The sequence below is a fragment of the Chlorocebus sabaeus genome, chromosome 8, assembly GCF_047675955.1.
Source record: "Chlorocebus sabaeus isolate Y175 chromosome 8, mChlSab1.0.hap1, whole genome shotgun sequence".
NCBI classification, from domain to species: Eukaryota; Metazoa; Chordata; class Mammalia; order Primates; family Cercopithecidae; genus Chlorocebus; species Chlorocebus sabaeus.
In genome coordinates, this window is record NC_132911.1 from 70,878,531 (window position 1) to 70,893,686 (window position 15,156).

Consider the following 15,156-nt stretch of genomic DNA (forward strand, 5'->3'; position numbering starts at 1 on the left):
TTTATGCTGAATTATTAAAAACAAATACTTCTTTACATGATTACCATCTATCTCTGTTAGTTGTTTCTCATGAACTACAACTTACAATAGTTCATTACAATTGATGGCAAAGACTTATTGAGTAGTGAAATTACTTAAATACAAATCCTAGTGTATGAATAAGAAAAATGTGATGAACTGGGAAAGGAAGAAAATGAAATGTAAGAGACTACTAGGTGGGAGTGCAGTGAGAATATAAACACCAGAAACTGCAATTCATCAAACAGGAAGTCCTGAAATCACATGACATACAGGAAAATAAAAATTAAAAATAAATGAAAAAGGGGCAAGGTAGGCAGGATCCATAGAGCCTACCAAAAATTTAAAACGCTTTAAATAAATACAAGTCTGTTTTTTAAAAAGCAATTGCGAGAATAAGACATATTTAAATAATCTGTTGACTATTATTGAGGGAATACCTTAACTTTCTATTTTCCTAATAGTTACTCAATAATCCTATTAACATCTATCCATTAACTGTCAAAATACTAAAAATAATTCTCTCCTGAAATATATAATTAAAAACTTACAATGGCCACAGATTTCTTTTCCCCCAAAGACAACAGGAAAACTCAAGTGTATTATATTTACAATTAAGATATACCATCAGAATTAAATGTATCTTACCCATTAATGTTGCTAAAAGACACAAGGAGTACATTTCTTTTTCAGCTTGCTCCTGAAGTTCCTTAGATGACAGTTTACCAGTAACAGCAATATCTTCTTGTTTCACAGTGTGGGCTGAGTGTGCTGCAGCAGACTGACCACCTTCAGCTTTACTTTTTAGAATTTCTATTGTAATTCTGTCGCCGTGCTGTAAAGGAACTGGTTCCTTTTCCATTCCTGCCTGTGGTGGCATTAACTCTTTAGGAGGAAACCCGTATCGAATACACTGTAAATATGGAGGAATGTTGAACTCTCTGGCTATACTTTCCTGAAGTTCAAAAAAGGTTGTTGAAGACTTAAGGGTAACCATGGACTGTCGTCCATCATTAGTTGTGATTCGGATCTTCTTCTCCTTAGAAGTTGTAGGTGAATAGGGAGCCTTGGTAGGTGTAGCAGGTGCAGAGGATGGACCATCACGAATGGAACTGGGAGAAACAGTCCTGGGTTGCCCTTTTTGTTCTTGTTTTAACTTCTCTGTTTTCCGTTTCTGCATTACAGAAGCCTGTTCCGTAATATTCTGTTGAATAGTTCTTTCAGTTTTACTCATGTTTAACTCCTCCTTGTGCAAAGTTTTTGTTTTCTGCCCGGTAAGAATAATTTTAGTTGGGAGCTGAGACTCTGATTCTTGTCCTTGAACATCTCCAACTCTTTGGGCATGAGCACCATCTATATTTACAGGAGTATAATCATCGGGATTCTTTTTGGCAGTCTGATGCAATATAGTGTGGACAACTTTCTGAACTAGGATTTCACTCCCAAATTCACCTGGAAAGTGCTTGGTAACAAGTTTCATTGCAACATCGTAAACATTACTATTCAAAGATGAATCACTTTCATACTGGAACCAATATACTGTCTCTCTGACCACTCTTCCACCCCATTCTAAAGTAATAGGGAAAGCTTCTGGTAGATTGTCATACTCCTTACCATCCCAAAAGTGTTTGAATCCACAACCACATTTGCCACCAGTGGACCTAGAATTAGTTCTGTCTCCATCCAAATACACAATAGACCCATCTCCTCTGACCTTTCGCACAGATGTGCCATGGCACCAATTACAAGCTGTTAGGTTACTCAATCCATAGTCTGGTACCAGAACATCTTTCACTGAATCATATGAGCAAACCAAATTGTTCAAGGGAAAGCTATAATTTTTGTCAGTCCTCAGCTGTCCATGAGTACTTTTTGCCAGGTTATACAATTTCCCTCCAGGAGCCAACCACTCTGGAGGAACATGAAGTTCAGAAAGGGCACCACAGAGCAAACATTTGTGAAGGCGATTATCCATTACTGCTTTTTTAGCAGCTGCTGTGACTTCTTCAGGCTGAACTCCTATCACTCCAGTCCTTCTGTAGAAATACTGATGGACGTCAGCAACCAAACTAGGATGGATACCATGTTTGTCCATAAAGACTTCTTCCATAGCAGCAACAAGCCTAAGTAAGTATTTATCTTGCAAACTTCTGTCACCTCCAATAACACAACCACCATCCTCTTCAAGTTTGATGTACTTTTTAATAAGGTCCTGAGGCACACCCCATGCTTTAGGAAGCAAATTCATAGGCAGTTTGGGCAAAGCAGCCCCTTTTATGCCTACCAAGGGGATATAATGGTTTCTACCGGAGCTGCTCCATGCAATACAGATTGGTTTGTTCAAATGACCATCTTTCCCAGTGCATTTCTCTGCAGGGATGAGCCCAGGTAGAAAGGTGGCTGAATAATCACCAGAGCTTCTCATGCCACTGAGGGAATCTAACAGAATAATAGGACGATGTAGCACATTGGCAAGACCAAATATGTGGATATTCCTCAGGCCCAAGGGAACACCCTCAGGTGGTACAAACAGAGGGTCACACTCATTGATAATGTCCTCCCACTCAGCGGCATCAATGAAGTCATGGAACAGAGCTTGATATCGGGCCAAGTGCTGCTGAAAGTGCTGTTTAAGATTCTCTCTTAAGGCATGCCAGAAGAGCTCTCGGCCTACTAGAGCACGAGACACAGCATGCACCAGGCAGTGTCCATCCCCGTCCACATGCACTGGAATGAGACATTCCTGACTTTTATTGGCCCGCTTAATGTCTTCCAGAGTATCATGCAAATACAGGAGGCTTCCGGAGCGGTCCTTGCCATAGCCCACAGTGTTAACATGCTCTGGTTCTATGAGGAAGGCGCGGTCGCCCAGTAAGGCGCAATCGAACAGTTCGCCCTGGTTCATGTCCCGGAGAAGCTTGGCCCGGCCTGTCTGTTTGTCCATTCCATAGCGAGCTAATATGGGCGACAACAATTTGCAGTGATAGTTGGAAAGGCCCATCACCTTTACCAGTTCCGTGTTCTTCTTGGGTGCCCCTGTCACCCCGAGCAGCGCGTTCCGCAGCAGGTTGTGTAGCACTACGTCCGGGTCGGTCACCTCCTCAACCCCCAGCAGCTGTTGCTGCTCGTGCCGCTGGCCGCACTCGGTACACTCGATGCTGACAGAACCGGAGGCCGGGAAGAACAGACGCGCCTGGCACTTCGGATCCGGGCAGCTCCCGGAAAGGATTCTCCGGTCTCTCCGCTTCAAAAGCCCCCCCGAAGCAGCCGCCGACGCCAGGGACGACGGAGTCTGTGGAGCCTCAGGGGGAGGAGGTGGCGGCGGCAGCGGAGGCGGCGGCGGCGGCTGAGACATAGCTCCCGGCTCTCGTGTCTCGCTCCGCGTCCCAAGCGACCCTCAAAAGCTCATAGCCCAGACCCCCACCAACCCGACTCGGTCTAATCCAGGCCCAGGGTGAAACACTTTCCTTTCCCTACCAGCTCCTCCTCCTCCTAAGCGAAGGCGGAAGCGCCGGACGTTGTTTCTCTTCTTACTTCTCCACTGCCGTAGCCGTTGCCCCGAACGTAACGGCCACCACCCCACCCCGCACTCACACTCACTCACTCTCGCTCTCTCCCTCAGACACAGACATACACGCCCTCATTGCGTGTGCGCAGGCGCAGCTTCCGCTCTGCCCTCTGGGAATTAGAGTCTTCTGGCCTCTGTGCTGGCCATCGAGCCCTAGGATCTTGAGTCCAGAAGGAACTACAAGTACCGTGAGGCCAAGCGGTTCAGCGCTAGCGGAGAGGAGGAAGAGGACGGCAAGAGGAAAAGGGGCCAAAGAAAGATGGTGACTCGCGTTGCCTGCTGGTAGTTGTAGTTTTGCTGGGCTCTCCTTCGTCTTCTTCCCCACTCTGCAGCCCAAGCCAAAGAGTCTGAGAGACCACATTTCCTAGGATGCCGTGCGGTGCGTCCGGCTGCACTTCCTCCTTAGGCGGAGGGAAGGATTCAGGGAAGGATTCTTGGTTAAAACCAGAGTTAAAGGCAGTGGGAGTCGAAGGAGAGGGTCTGAAGTTCACGACTACTAGAAGGGGAGGGGAGTGGAAATGATCTCAGTGAAAAAGGTACAGTAAATAAATGTCCAGGGATACTGTGGGCTGGGAAATTGAATAAGTGGTCCAATCTAGGCTGAAAGCCATAAGGGGGAAAATAGTTGATTCTCGGAAGCTCTGCCTTCCCCCCTTCTCTAGTGCGAGTCACTGAGGCGCCATTTGAGTTCTCGTTTCCTGCGTGTCTTGGCAGTTTACAGTACAAATAACGGTACCTTGGATGTCTGTAGAGTTTTATGTGCATGTACAAAGCCTCTTAACTAAGTTTAATTTCATTTGCTCTTTACCACCCTAGCCCCCTAGAGAGTAATAAGAGCTATCATTTATTAAGTGCTTAATATGTGCCTGAACAGCATTTACATAACACGATTATCATTTGATCTTAAAAATAACCTTCTTAGGAAACAGGCCCAGAAAGGAAATGACTTGCCAAAGTTCACGCAGCTGATAAGTGACTGGATAGACCTTCAGATCTCAATCCGTCCTCTTTTTACAGATAAGGACATAGGCAGGAAAGGTTAGGCCTGTATTACATAGAATAGTAACTAGCATTTGCTTACTATTGCCTTATAGTTTACATGTTTAGTAATATGTTCACATGTATCATCCTCACCAGTCCTGTAATACCTTTACCAGGTGGTATTGACTTCATTTACAATTAGGGAAACTGACACTAAAAGGAATTAAGTAACTTGCCCAAGGTCAAATCACCAGTTACGCTGGATCCCAATCTCAAACCTAGAGTGATTTTTATGCTGCTTTTTACCAAAAAAATCCGGCCGGGCGCGGTGGCTCACGCCAGTAATCCCAGAACTTTGGGAGGCCGAGGCGGGCGAATCAGGAGATAGAGACCATCCTGGCTAACACGGTGCAACCCCGTCTCTACTAAAAATACAAAAAAATTAGCCAGGCGTGGTGGCGGGTGCCTGTAGTCCCAGCTACTTGGGAGGCTGAGGCAGGAGAATGGCGTGAACCCGGGAGGCGGAGCTTGCAGTGAGCCCAGATTGCGCCACTGCACTCCAGCCTGGGCGACAGAGCAAGACTCTGTCTCAAAAACAAAACAAAACAAAACAAAAAAATGTTAGGCTCAGATCTTTTGCTAGGCCTTAGAATCTCCTCTTAGTGATGCAGGGATGTTTACTATTAAGGAGTCAACAGCTTTATTCTTTTTTCACCTGTGTTGGAAACTGCCTCTTCATACAGAACAATATTCATATGTTAATTGAAAGCTAGTATTAATTATTTTTGTACATTCATCCCCTTTCACTTATCATTCCGGAAATTCTTGCTTTCTGGAAGCTTAGTATCACCTTGGGTAAGTGGACTACCTCAAAAGTTCTGAAACACTTGGCACAAACTAGAGACATTAGTGAAGTCCATGAGATCATTTGAGTCTTCTGTAGCTGCCCAGGAAACCTCCTGATTAGGTTTTGTGTGTGCGTGTGTGTGTATGTTTATGTGTATGTATGTAGAATTTGATGCTTTGAAATGAACCATCTGTAAAATAGAGGCCCATAAAGGGTATTAGTTTTGATGTGCACCTAATTGTTACAATTTTCTTGAAAAGAAATTAAATATTTGAAAGAGAAATCCTTCAAATGTTATTTTCTTGCCAATTTTACCTCCATGATGGACCCAACCAAGAGAAGTGATTTTTCCTATCTTGGGATATTTTTCTTTATTTTTTATTTTTATTTTTATTTTTTGAGACAGAGTTTCACTGTTGTTGCCCAGGCTGGAGTGCAATGGTGCCATCTCGGCTCACCATAACCTCCACCTCCTGGGTTCAAGCGATTCTCCTGCCTCAGCCTGCGGAGTAGCTGGGATTACAGGCATGCGCCACCATGCCCGGCTAATTTTGTATTTTTAGTAGAGACGGGGTTTCTCCATCTTGCTCAGGCTGGTTTTGAACTCCTGACCTCAGGTAATCCGCCCACCTTGGCTTCCCAAAGTGCTGGGATTACAGGCGCCAGCTACTGTGCCCAGCCAGAGGGGATATTTTTCAATAAAGTTTTTCTCAAATAATTAATGCAGGAAAAGTTGTTTATTCCAACGCGTTTGGTGGTAACTACACAGATTGGTTTTGGCACTGATTTTTTATTAACAATTGAATGCTTTATGAGTAGAGGAATTGGATATCTCCTTTAAGTGGAGATTATTTTATGCTGTGACTAAAAGGTTACACCTGCAGCGAAACTTTTTCTCATACAGAATCCAAATAATTGAATTAAAGCTTTGTAGCACGTGAGATGACAACAGTCTGCAATTCTAACACCGTCATGTACTTTTATATCTTAACAACACCAAGCCACATTTTTCTTATTGATGGTACATATAGTGAAGTAGATTTTTAAAATTGTATTTGAATGTGTCATTCTGAATCATACCTTTACAAAATAATCACTTCCCACCCCACTGAAGAAATGAGAAGCCTTTTTCTGGCTTGTCTAGATCATTTTTTAAGTTTGTAGATGCACTCAAAGTTCAGAAAGTAAGAAAGCTAACATACAGGGGCAATGAAATTAATCATACCAAGTTTAATGTGTGAATTAATTCTTTATTACTAGCACTTAGAAGGCATGGGTACCTACAAAGAAAAAAAATTGTTAGGTCAAAAATAGGACATACTGTTTCTTATAAGAGCATAGGAGGGTAGAAAGCCTCTCATCTGCTTATGCAAGATCTACAGGCTTCCTTCCTCCATCCCCCCCAAATTCCATGATCTTGCCTAATGAAGATTAACTTAACTACCTAATTAACTTTCACAGGATTTTTGTGGAGTAGATAATAGTTCTTGTTTTTAGTATTCCAGATGAAAAGAATAAGCTGGGCCCCTGACATTAGCTGTGCTGATACACATCTCTTCTACCACCATCACCCCAGCATCACTAATATCTAAATGTCCAAAATTCAGTTGAAATTGAAATTCATCTTTTTCATAGTTTCTAGTATGGCACTTGTAAACTCCCTGTATTGCTTTTAACAAACATGGTAAATGTAAATGCAGAAGTCACCCACTTTTACCAACAGAACAACTATCATTGTTCTTGATCTTTTATATTTTATATATGTAAGGAAGGGAATCATAACTTTGGGAATTGCTGTAAGTTGGCCACATACCTGCTTATATAAACTATACATCTTTACTAAGAATTGACTGTGTTCTTCCAGACCCGTACCACATATAATCAGACTTCCAGTCACAAACTTCCACTGAAGCTCAAAGTGGATTTGTGAACACTAATTACTGAAGTAGGTATTATAAGAATTTAAAGGGATGCAAAATTTCATCTCTGTCTCAGAGGAGCTTTGAGTTTGATAGAAGAGAGAGGCTAAACTAAATTGTTCATAAATATAAGTAGAATAAAGCATAGAATCAAAATACAGGAAATATCACAAATGCTAAGAAAATTTAATTGAGGATTTATTATAGGGCAGTGTTTTGAGTATATCATCTTAATCTTTAAAACACTCCTGTGATACAGTATTGTCCTTATACAGGATAAGATTTAACTCTAAAGGTTAACATCGTTTTTATTACCACCAGCTATGAAATAGAGCTGGGCTTCAAATCAAGGTTTTCCTTGTTCGGCACTCAGTCTTTCCACTACATCACAGCTGCTTACTGATTTGAGAGAGAATTAGCCAAGAAGTCAATACAAACTGGTGGCCAGTAGCCAAACTCGGCTTGATGTAGTTTTGTTGGGTCAGCAGCAGTTTAACTTTTTTGTTGTTGTTGTTGTTGTTGTTGTTGTTGTTGTTGTTGTTGTTGTTGTTGTTTGAGACGGAGTCGCGCTCCGGTTGCCCAGGCTGGAGCGCAGTGGCTCAATCTCGGCTCACTGCAAGCTCCGCCTCCTGGGTTCACGCCATTCTTCTGCCTCAGTCTCTGAGTAGCTGGGACCACAGGCGCCCGCCACCACGCCTGGCTAATTTGTATTTTTAGTAGAGATTGGGTTTCACCTTTTTAGCCAGGATGGTCTCGATCTCCTGACCTCGTGATCCGCCTCCCTCGGCCTCCCAAAGTGCTGGGATTACAGGCGTGAGCCACCGTGCCCGGCCTTTTTTTTTTTTTTTTCCTAATGTGAATGTCTTTCAGCAGTGGCCAGTATTTCACTCTTTAAGGCCTTACACAGGGCCCCTTGAGACAAATGACCAAGTACAGAGATACAAGTTATTCCTTCACACAGTAGTCCTCAAGCTTTAATGTGCATGACAGTCAAATGGAAGGCTTGCTAAAACACAGATTGCTGGGCTCCATCTTAGAATGAATGTGTCTCAGGTGGAGCCTGAGAATTACATTTCTAGCAAGTTCTCTGGTTGCAGATGCTGCCAGTCCTTGCGAGGATCACACTTTGAGAATCACTGCTTACCAAACTTGTAGGACACTTTTGGGGAAGATCTTGTTGTTGTGTTTCTGTTGTTTATAATACAAAAGGAATTGCGTGTCAGAATGTACAGAAATAGGTAAAAAAGAAAATTAAAATTATCTATCAATTAGAGATTACAACTGCTAACATTTTTAATGGACCATTCAAGCTCTTTTTTTCCTATGTGTATATAGTATGTACTTTTTTAAGAAACAAAAATTATATAAAAATAGCTATTAACACCTTTTTAGCATCTTTTGTGCACCAGGATCTTTACATGTAGTATTTACTTAATCCTTTTAATATCCTTATGAAGCAGGTACCATTACTATTATTATTTTTCAGATGAAGAACTTGAGGCTCAGAAAGGTTAAGTAACTTGTTCAGTATCTCATTGCTAGTAGGTAGCATAATTAGGATTAAAACCAAAGCAGGGCTGGGCTCACACCTGTAATCTCAGCTCATTGGGAGGCCAGGACAGGTGGATCACTTGAGCCCACGAGTTCAAGACCAGCCTGGCCAACATGGTGAAACCCTGTCTCTATTAAAAATACAAAAATCAGCCAGGCATGGTGCCTGCCTGTAGTCCCAGCTACTTGGGAAGCTGAGACAGGAGAATTGCTTGAATGCGGTAGATGGAGGTTGCAGTGAGCCAAGATCACGCCACTGCTCTCCAGTCTGGGTGACAGAATGAGACTCTGCCTTAAAACAAAAAACAAAAAGGAAAACAAAAAATAAAATAAAATCAAAGCAATCTGGTGCCAGAACCACTCTGCTATACTGACTCTTATACTGTGCATATCGTTTTTCCGCTGTATTGTGTAATCACATCATGAGCAATCTTGTTATTAGATATTTCTTGTTTAACATTTAATTTTTTAACTTTATGTAATTTTTTGTTTAAGAGACAAGGTCTTGTTATGTTGCCTAGGCTGGAGTTGAACTCTTAGGCTCAAACTATCCTCCTACCTCAGCCTCGCAAGTAACTGGAACCTCCAGCACGTACCACCACACTCATTTCTTGTTTAACATTTTAAGTGAAAGTCTACTTTTTTCTCTTAAAAGATTTGAAACATTTAAAGGTATACACAAAAATAATGTAAAAAAACTCGTGCACCCACTACTAGATTTAACAAATGTTAATTTTTCAGCATATTTGCTTCATAATCCTCCCTCTTTAAAAAACACATTATAGGCCGGGCGCAGTGCCTCACACCTGTAATCCCAGCACTTTGGGAGGCTGAGACAGGCGGATCACAAGGTCAGGAGATCGAGACCATCCTAACACGGTGAAACCCTGTCTCTACTAAAAATACAAAAAAATTAGCCGGGCCTGGTGGCAGGTGCCTGTAGTCCCAGCTACTCGGGAGGCTGCGGCAGGAGAATGGGCGTGAACCCGGGAGGCAGAGCTTGCAGTGAGCCGAGATTGCGCCACTGCGCTCCAGCCTGGGTGACAGAGCAAGACTCCATCTCAAAAAAAACACGTGTTGGCCAGGCTCGTCTTGAACTCCTGACCTCAGGTGATCAGCCCTCCTTGGGCTCCCAAAGTGCTGGGATTACAGGTATGAGCCACTGCGCCTGGCCCAATGAGGTGGATTTTTAAAAGTAAAAGAAAAAAATTGAGTTCCAGAGCTAGAAGTTCCATCCTCAGTCTGTCTGAAGCATGCCTCCTGCAATCCTTTTTCTTTTCTAAGGACCAACAAAGTCATCACTACAACATAAAGGACCCTGTATAATCTGGCACCTGGCTTCTCTGACATTATTTCCATGGTTTGTGTGCTTCAGCCACACTGACCTCCTCGTGGGTCCTCAAACATTGCAAGTACATTCCTGTCTTAGGACCTTGGCACTTGCTCTTCTGCCTGGAAAACTCCTCCCAGGTAGAATTTATATAGTTGTCAGCTCAAATCTCAGTTCCAATGAGATGGCTTTTCTAACCAACGTCTCTAAAACACCACCTCTATCCTTTTTCTCTCTTCCCCTATCCCACTCATTTTCTTTTTTTTTTTTTTTTTTTTTTTTTTTTTTTGTTTGTTTGCTCCGTCGCCCAGGCTGGAGTGCAGTTGCGCGATTTTGGCTCACTGCAACCTCCACCTTCTGGGTTCAAGCAATTCGCCTGTCTCAGCCTCCTGAGTAGCTGGGACTACAGGCACCCACCACTACGCCCGGCTAATTTTTGTATTTTTAGTAGAGATGGGATTTCACTATGTTGGTCAGGCAGGTCTCAACCTCCTGACCTCAGGTGATCCACCCTCCTTGGCCTCCCAAAGTGCTGGAATTATAGGTGTGAACCACTGTGCCTGGCCCCCACTCATTTTTTTTACACCACTAATCATCAGGAATTATATGATTACTTGTCTGTTGTCGTCCTTGCCCACTAGACTCTTTAGTAAGGCTTTTCATAAGGGTGGGCAGTTTGTTGATTGTTGGATTCCCTGTGCCAGGCATATATAGCCTCAATAAATATTGTTGAATGAATTAATGGCTATCATCTATGGCAGTGTGTTTCAGCCTGATATTCAAGCATAAGTTCCTGGAGAATCCACCATTTCTTTACAGTTTAAAAATGTTTGTGTTGTCATTTTGATGCTAATCTAAAGCAAAGTCATATTATTTGTGATTTTTTTTCCAGATGGCATCTTAAAACATGAAGTTTTGAGTGCCTGAATTCACAGAGTTTAGGATTTTGTTTTTATCCGTTGAAAGCCAAAGAACATTGTGACAAAACGTGTAAGGTTTCACAATCATTTTGAGAAAAGAGGTGGGAGAGTTGAGTCATCACATGTCACACAGTAGCCCATGGCAAACTCAGTGCTGTAACTGTCAGTGCCATGTTCCCACTAAAAATAGAAATTTCACATAACACGCAGGTACTTACATATATTTGCAAAAACTTAGTCACTGTAAGTAAAGTAGTAAATACACAATGAGGATTTTTTTTTTTTTTTTTGGTTCCCAGTAAGAATTAAATTAGATACTATATAATTCAGATTTTAAATAGTCAAAAAATACTAACCTTGTCTTAAAGTAAGACTCTGCTAAAGATTTATCAAGTGATAGTCAAACAAAACTGGCTTTCCGGGGTTTTGTAGTGCCAGAATTTTTATTAAAATTTGAGATCTGGTTATTTCAAGCTAGCAACAGAAGACTAGGAGGTTAATAATGCAGTGTATTTGTGCAAACAGGTGTTTTTGCATTGACATTATTAAATGTACAGAGGGCCTGGGAGCCGTGACTCATGCCTGTAATCTCAGCACGTTGGGAAGCTTAGACTGGAGGATTACTTGAGGCCAGGAGTTCAAGACCAACTTGGTCAACCCCATCTCTACAAGTAATAAATTTAAAATTTTTAAAAATTAGCCAGCTGTACTGGTGTGTGCCTGTAGTCCTAGCTACTCGGGAGGTTGAGACAGGAGGACTGATTGAGCCCAGGAGTTTGAGGCTGCAGTGAGCTATGATAGTACCACTGCACTCCAGCCTGGGTGACAGGGAGAGATGCCGTCTCTAAAATAAAAATAAACAATAGATTAGAAGTTGAATCTTAATACTCATAAACCTAACACTTTACAATTCAAGTTACTATTGATTTTAGTTTATTTTTGTATTTATTTATTTATTTTTTGAGACAGAGTCTCACTCTGTTGCCTAGGCTGGAATGGAGTGGCGCAATCTCAGCTCCCTGCAATCTCCGCCTCCCAGGTTCGATTCTCCTGCCTCAGTCTCCGGAGTAGCTAGGATTACAGGCATGTGCCACCATACCCAGCTAATTTTCATATTTTATTTTATTTTTGTAGAAATGGGGTTTCACCATGTTGGCCAGGCTGGTCTTGAACTCCTGACCTCAGGTGATCTGCCTGCCTCAGCTTCCCAAAGTGCTGTGATTGCAGGTGTGAGCCACCATACCCAGCCGAGTTACTATTAATTTTAAATGGCAAAACCAAACAACCAATATTGTTGTAGCAGGAGAATGCTTATCACTGCAATTGTATTATTTTTGCCTGTTACCTGTCTTTATTTTCCCTTTATTTAGAACCTGAAGGATGCTTTTAGGGTGGAAGAATATAAAGTTTAAGAATTAAGTGAAAGACTTGTTATATCTTCATTCTAGTAAGAATCTTGAGTTTTTGTAGAAGGGCCTGATTCGTCTCTCTCTGATCCATTTAACTCTGTCTCCTAAACACAGTCTAATTCAGTTCCTTTTGTATGACATAAAAATCAGAATAAGAAGTACCTGACATACTTTCTACATCTGTAGTTGCAGAAGACATTTTAATAGGTAAGAGCAAAAGCACAAGCCTGCATACTTCTTTTTTAAGTGGATCATTTAAATAAATCCTTTCATATTATTCCGAGATATAAGTGCATTGTGATGATGTATAAGAATTTAAATATAAGGCAGTCTGCAAGCAGGGTTTTTTAGTAGGTGGGCAGCAGTTTATTGTAGGAAATTATGTGTATATACTAAGTTAAAGCATCAGCACTAGGTATCCACAGATTACATCAAAGAGGGCCTCAAATTGAGTATCAGTAAAATCACAGGAAATGGACTACATCTTTTACAAGGACACCTCTGGTACAGCATTTTCCTGTTCAAACATTAATTTCCACATAGCCTGGAATTCTATGGATATTAGTAGGCATCTTGTTGAAGGAAGAGTTCTGTAGTCAAATGTGGACTAAATTAGTTTTATTCTTTTTCCACTGTAGGTCTTCTCAGAGCCTTTCTATGCTAAGGACATTGTGACTCTCCAGAGAGCAATAGTGACGGCTCTAGAATGTCTAGGAAAAAGGCTTAATGTCAGGAGTCTGCTGGGGGCACACAACACTGGACTATGTCCTCCTGCACATTGTTTCATATCGAGTGTTTATTTTATGGTGATCTGGGATGCTGATAGAAATAATTGGATGTTAGTGCCCTAAACCACCTCTGCACTATTTTCATTATTTATTTATTTATTTATTGAGACAGAGTCTTGTTCTGTCACCCAGGCTGAATTGCAGTGGTGCGATCTTGGCTCACAGCAACCTCCGCCTCCCAGGTTCAAGCGATTCTCCTACCTCAGCCTCCCAAGTAGCTGGAATTACAGGCACCTGCTACCATACCTGGCTAATTTTTGTAGTTTTTGTAGAGACGAGTTTCACCATTTTGGCCAGACTGATCTCAAACTCTTGACATCAGGTTATCCACCTGCCTCGGCCTCCCTACTGGGATTACAGGCGTGAGCCACTGCGCCTGGTCCTCTCTGCACTATTATTGATAGGTAGCATTTTCACACTTCTATGGCTATGAAACCATTTTGAACCTATATCAGAGGCGCACACTTTAGGAAAAACCAATACAGACAATAGTGCCTCTTGTTATGGTTTTTGCTTTTATCAGAGTGTTGGAAAAAGTCCTCTTTATCCCCAAGATCAGTTAATGCTTCCTTATGTTGTCATTTCTGTGGGCTTTTTTCCATTTAATGTTTTAATCCAGTTGAAATATATTTTTGTATATGATGTAAAAGACATTCAGCTCATTTTGTGTATGTATTTATTGATTGAAAAATGCCAGTTATTCCCAAACCTTGCATTAAATGTGTTTTTGTTTTTGTTTTCAGGTATGGAACCCTTCAGATCAAAGCTTACCAATAAATTCAGTATGTAGAACAGATTAGTGTAGTTGAAGTGGGGAAGATTGAGAGTTATCCCAACCAGCCAGCACCCCCTACTCCCATTCCCACACTTTCCCTCATGGGAGGCTGCCAGGAGCACTTTGAAAACCACTGGAAAGGCCGGGCACGATGGCTCATGCCTGCAATCCCAGCACTTTGGGAGGCCAAGCAGGCGGATCACCTGAGATCAAGAGTTTGAAACCAGCCTGGCCAACTTGGCGAAACCCCATGTTTACTAAAAATATGAAAATTAGCCGGGCGCAGTGGTGCACACCTATAATCCCAGCTACTGGAGAGGCTGAGGCAAGAGAATCGCTTGAACCTGGGAGGCGGAGGTTGCAGTGAGCTGAGATTGTGCCGTTGCACTCCAACCTGGGTAACAGAGTGAGACTTCGTCTCAAAAAAAAAAGAAAACCCGTTGGAAAAATTCATCCTCTTATAAATGACTTGAAATGCCACCTCCGTAGTATACTACCTTAAAAACTTTACATACTTCAATTGTTTTTCTCTTTTTGTGCCAAGTCATACTTTAAAGAGCCCAAGAGCTTTATAACATAACAAAAGAAGAAACTCAAATGTCTAATAAATGTGTATGTAACAATATGAGTTGTTTGTGTCTTTTTTGGCCTATAAAATTAGCATAGATCTTTAAAATAATATGCAGCATTGGTAAGAGCTGAATAAATACCTTTAACATAGAGAAGATTTAACTTAGTAAAACTATGGTAGATAACGTGTGTCAAAAGTTTATAATGCTCATCGTTTGATCTAGCATCTCACTTATAGGGTTTCACCCTAAAGAAATAAACAGAAGCATGTGAAAAAAATGTGCTATTATTGACAAAATTGAAGATGATCAATAACAGTGTGGGACTGGGTAAATGAATCATGACACATCCGCATGAGATGGGATACTCTTCAGCCATAGAAGTGATACTGTAGAAAGAAAAATAGTGCTTGTGATGAATCTGGCACCATACCAGGCACCTCATTTATACTGTCTTAAGCCTAACAATACCTCTATATGA

At 41.7% G+C, this 15,156-nt stretch overlaps 1 protein-coding gene and 1 long non-coding RNA gene across 2 annotated transcripts in view; one reads left to right on the plus strand and one right to left on the minus strand.

Moving 5' to 3' along the window:
- VCPIP1 (valosin containing protein interacting protein 1) overlaps positions 1-3,644 on the minus strand; it is a 41,458-nt gene extending 37,814 nt beyond the window's left edge. The window contains exon 1 of the mRNA XM_008000780.3: positions 667-3,644. Coding sequence (XP_007998971.1) covers positions 667-3,373 — 2,707 coding nt within the window. The 5' untranslated portion in view covers positions 3,374-3,644. The remainder of the gene's footprint in view (positions 1-666) is intronic.
- A 364-nt stretch (positions 3,645-4,008) lies between these two features.
- Positions 4,009-14,731, plus strand: LOC140712205 (uncharacterized). The gene is made up of 2 exons (XR_012093700.1): positions 4,009-4,122; positions 14,075-14,731. It is a non-coding gene; the product is annotated as an uncharacterized lncRNA (long non-coding RNA).
- The last annotated feature ends 425 nt before the right edge of the window (positions 14,732-15,156 follow it).